Below are 5,431 nucleotides of genomic sequence, written 5' to 3'. Positions count from 1 at the left end.
CGCGGCGCGGGCGGGCAGCGCGTGGCAAACACTGGCGGAAGAGAGGAAGCAGCTCGCGGAACTTACGGGTTTCTGGAATCATGTGGGCGCGAGCTGTTGCTGTGCGCGCGCTGCTGTTCGCTCTCTCCCCCGGGGAGGACGGAAGCCGAGAGGGACGACAGAGGACGTCCAAGACTACACACTACTCCAACTCCAACAGACTGTTGGTGTGAGACACAGTACTGCAATAACTGTTTATAATGTATGAATAGTATATAATATATAATTATATAAATACTGTTGTTATAATATCTATATATCTAATATATAATATGTTTTATAATATCTAATATATAATACTGTTTATAATGTATAATATATATAATATATAATACTCGTTTATAATGTATAATATATAATAATAATAATACTGTTTATAATGTTAATATTATAATATATAATACTGTTATAATGTATAATATATAATCTGTTTATAAATTCTATATATATAATAATATAATACGTTTTATAGATCAATATATATATATATAAATACTGTTTATAATATCTAATATATAATACTGTTATAATATATACTATATATATACTGGGTTTAATAATGGTAAATATATATAATATATAATAACTGTTTATTAACTATCTAATAAAATACGTTTATAATATCTAATATCATATAATATATAATACTGTTTATAATATCTTAATATATATAAGTATATAATACTGTTTATAATATCTAATATATAATACTGTTTATAATATATAATATATATACTGTTTATAAATATATAATATATAATATATAATACTGTTTATAAATATAAATATAAAGTACTGTGTATAATGTATATAAATATATATATAAGTATATAATACTGTTTATATGTATAATATATATAATATACTAATACTGTTATAATATCTAATATATAACTGTTTAAATGATAATATATTATAATATATAATATATAATACTGTTTATAATTCTAATATATATAATTATATAATACTGTTATAATATCAATATATACTTTTATTTAATATATAATATACTGTTTATAATATAAATATATTAATTCTGTTTATAATATATAATATATAGTAATACTGTTTATAATATATAATACTGTAAGATATAAAACAAAACTTTATTATTGTTTTTATTTATTATTTTCTTGTTTACTAATTTCTACTGAAACATTTGTGTTCAGTTCATATTTTAATAGTATTTAATAAAGGTATTTAATAATAAACTGGTAAATAAATAAATAAATAATAAATTAGCTGCAATTATTAATCAATTAGTCTGCAAGTATCTTGATAATGGATTGATTTAAAGCCTTTTTTATTCAAAATCACTAAATAACCTCTTTAATATCACTACATGTTGAATGGTGATTTCTTTTTATTTCTATATTTACTATATCATATAAATACTACGAGAAAGTATCAAAATAATTGTTTATGATATCGGAAACAATCAGTTGTTTATCTGCGGCTCTAAAACATCGACATTAACTCCTGTAGAGCTGAAACTGTTTCATTCATTAATTAATGAGCCAATAACACAAAAATAACCTGCAATCAGTTTGTTAAATAATGGTTTTATTATCAGAAAAGACAAAAAAATGATTTAAACTTTCTGTTGCTATATTATTTTTCTCTGAACCAAACCATTGATCGAATCCAGACAGACATTGGAGATAATTCGATTAATAATGAGAATAGTCTAATATTTGCATCCCTAAACTCCCGTATAATTAATGTCTCCTTAATTAAACCATATTCATCCTGTTTATGGAGCTTAAATTTACATTAAATCTCACATTAACATTAAACTGTGAGATTATTATTAATCAGTCATAAAGTGATTGTATTGATTAGAGATTATATCTGATGTACAAATACTGCGTTCAAATGTTATTTCACTAAAAATACAAAAGTAAATCAAAAGTACCAAAACTAAAAGAATAATATAAATGATTTATTCATCACTTTAATGTTACACTGTTTAATATTTGACTGTATATTTACAGTAAATTACAGATAACGAGGTCCATTACTTTCACAGCAGTTTACTGGGACCTCACAGTGCCTCCATATTACTGTAATTAACTGTAACTCTACTGTTAGTTACATATTACTGTAATGTTAAAGTAATGTAACCAGCTAGTAGCCAGTAATGTGCTTTTCTGGTAACCAATCAATAACTAATAACACTGAAAAACAGCTTAAATTCAAATAAACACAAAAACAGTGTGAGTATATTTACATATTGCATCCTTATTTATACTTATTGATATCTGATTTTGCGTAGTTGCTAATTTGATCGAATTTACACAGCGTCTTTCTGTGTCTCCACATTTTCAGAAAATAGATTATTATTATTATTCTTCTGGAGCGATCAGTTATCGGCTATAATTGAACTATGGGGATGATTCAGTAACTGTCTGTCTGTAAAAAATCCAACTGACACTTTAATTCATGTGAATAACTAACGTACTCCATCATAAATAATTCATTTTACACCCTAACTGGATCAATGGGACACAGCACGATGTGAAAATACTGTATTATATTGTAGAATATCACAGTTAAAGTCTGTGAAATGATAAAAATGTAGTTTGAACAGTTTAAATCCTGTAATTAATGGACAGTGTACAGCTGGTGACAGAGGAGATTCTTTTAATGACTAGAAACTGCTGACTGGTGAATTCATGAATAAATAAATAATATTAATATGTTGTTTTATTTCATCTGAATCTGTACTAAAGTTATCAGATCAATAAATAATGCAGACTTGCAAACTTCAGTCTGAAGTTACAGAACTAAAAGACGAAACAACAAACAAAAACAAATACATATAAATCATATTAATAATAATAATAGGAAAAGAGTATATCATTTATAATTTACAGTTTATACATAAAAAGAAACCAAAAGAGAATAAAACCAAATGAAATCAGTTAGTTTTGTGTCTTTATGTGTTTGTGAATGAGCTCCTCTCTTCAGCCATCCTCCAAGAATCACACGTTCAATAACGATTTAACGCTGTCTGAATATTAAAAACACTTCATTTAGGATCAATCTGTGGATCAATAACAATATATCCTCCTTTATTAGACTGATAGATTATATAGGAATAATATTAGTAACTTAATGTAATGTAGTAAATGTGATGATTATATGAGCTGTTCTTAGAGAGAAGTTTTTAGTTCATCCATTAATGTTTGAATGGAAACACTAAAGTTCCTCAGAACTGTACTCACATACAGTACTCGAGTAAATGTATTAAGTTACACTGCAACACTGCAGATAGCAAATATCAGTGATTATAGCTCATTATCTGTCAGCTTAATGTGTGTGTGTTACTGTGTGTGTGTGTGTGTGTGTGTGTGCAGCTCGGCGCTCTGCATGAAGTTCTGGAGAAACTGCAGACGAAGAGGATCAATCCCTGGGAGAAGAAATATGGACAGGTCCCCTCTGTGAGTCCCCCCCACTCCCATTATTAAAGCATCAATCAATCTAATACCGATCAGCACCAACCTGATCCAGCCTTTATCAGTCAGCCTCGTGTTTGCTGTTAGTGGAGACTAAACATTATAGTGGAGACTAAACGTTAACAATGATCCATATCAGCAGTTTGAATCCAACTAAAAGCTCCCTGCACCAAACTCCCTTTAAGAAATATCACATTTTAACAATTCCTAACGTTGGTACAAACGTCCGTCTGACGGTTAGAAATGTTTAAATAGTTTTAAACGCAGTTCAACTTTGTTCTAAACGTTTTGTGATGATTGAAGAAACAAAAATGTGTTTGTCAAAAATATTAAAAATGGCAGACTTTAGTGGTCCAAGAGGGCTTCTGTAGAGCGCAGTGTGAGGTGTGAGGGGGCGTGGCCACAGCGCCACCTGCTGGCTGACTGGGCTCACACACAGTTTCCTGTTTGTATGGTTCCAGCTCACAGTGAGCAGCAGCAGATTATAATTAAAGATAATAATTAAAGCTAAAGCAGATGAACGGGTCCTCGCAGTCCGTACGTCCGGCTGATGTCCTGTTGGCTTTGGGATATGAAGTGTGTACCGATTTAACAAACATTTTAGACACTTTACCACACCCAAAGAATACTTATGTGTGTATATATATATATATTTACAATTTAGAGTACATTATGTCTGTTATTACTGCATTAATATCACTGATCCATCGACATTTGAAGTTGTACCTGCATCATATCTGATATCATTTACTTTAAATGTAAAGGTACTAAATATAAATAACTAATTATAAATGTATAAGAAATATTTACTGAGTAGCATCAAATACAAGTTCTAATGCTACACCTGACTAAATGTACTGCTCTGATTTATACACTGATACATTCTCATAATAATAATAATAATAATAATAATAATAGTTCTATTCTTATGTAATGTGTATTTTATTATCCGTGTGTATCTGGAGCTGCTCTAACAAACACATTTCCCCAATGTGGGATCAATAATCTTACATTATCTTACATCTTATCTTTATATTTTATACTAATACTGTTAAACACATAGTACTCTACTTAAATAGACACAGTATTATATTAATGTATTTTCTGTACTCACCAATCTGTTTTCATCATCACATAAATACTTTATATAAACGTTGATATGTGTGTGTGTAACTGTGTGTGTGTGTGTGTGTGTGTAACTGTGTGTGTGTGTACTTCCTGTGTGCAGTGTGACCTCGGCGAGCACTGCGCCGTCCGGAAAGGATCTCGTATCGGGAAGATGTGCGACTGCCCTCGAGGAGCCTTCTGCAACTTCTTCCTGCTGAAGTGCTTATGAGCCAATCAGAACCCACAGCGAGAGTTTATTTTAACATTATGTATATTTTACACTGAATTAAATATTAATGTCTGAAATGATGTAAAGTAGTTTTTAGTGGGAATAAATCCTCTGTCAACCTGTCCGTCCAGTCTGTGCTGCATTAAAGGTGTTCTTCCTTTTCCCAACGACTCCTTTTACTGGCTGTAATCAGTCATAAGCCCCGCCCCTTTTAGTGTGTGGTTGGGGGAGGGGCTTATCAGAGGCGAGAAAGGTATAAAGACGCTTTAGGTTGGTGGCATGAACGGGACAGAACCAGGAGTCAGTAGGAGGAACCAGAGGAACCAGAGGTTGTTGTATCAGGATAAAGATTCAGTGACTGAAAGTAGTTTCATTCAGAGACTCTAACGTCTTCCAGATCAATAGTTCCCAACCTTTTCTCTCAGTGAACTGACTGAATTTAATGTATATTTCATATTATAATTAACATTAAACTGAACAGTGAACTCAATAACTGCAGTTTGATTATTTCCTGTCAATATTGATCACAGATGAGTTTTCCTGATATATTGATCCGTTCTCTGTATTCTGTATTTGTATCATTTTATCAATCAGA

General features: G+C 30.5%; 1 protein-coding gene across 1 annotated transcript; it reads left to right on the top strand.

Annotated features, from left to right (window-relative positions):
• The first annotated feature begins 15 nt into the window (after positions 1–15).
• cart2 (cocaine- and amphetamine-regulated transcript 2) lies at positions 16–4,999 on the top strand. The gene is made up of 3 exons (XM_035665468.1): positions 16–203; positions 3,402–3,485; positions 4,729–4,999. Exons 1-3 carry the CDS (start codon positions 81–83, stop codon positions 4,834–4,836), a joined length of 315 nt encoding a protein of 104 aa, XP_035521361.1. The 5' UTR covers positions 16–80; the 3' UTR covers positions 4,837–4,999.
• Positions 5,000–5,431: the final 432 nt, after the last annotated feature.

Source organism: Morone saxatilis, unplaced genomic scaffold (genome assembly GCF_004916995.1).
Source record: "Morone saxatilis isolate NCDOM2014 unplaced genomic scaffold, NCSU_SB_2.0 Contig2, whole genome shotgun sequence".
NCBI classification, from domain to species: Eukaryota; Metazoa; Chordata; class Actinopteri; family Moronidae; genus Morone; species Morone saxatilis.
The sequence above is the reverse complement of the archived record's forward strand: the minus strand, read 5'-3'. Positions and strand labels throughout refer to the sequence as shown.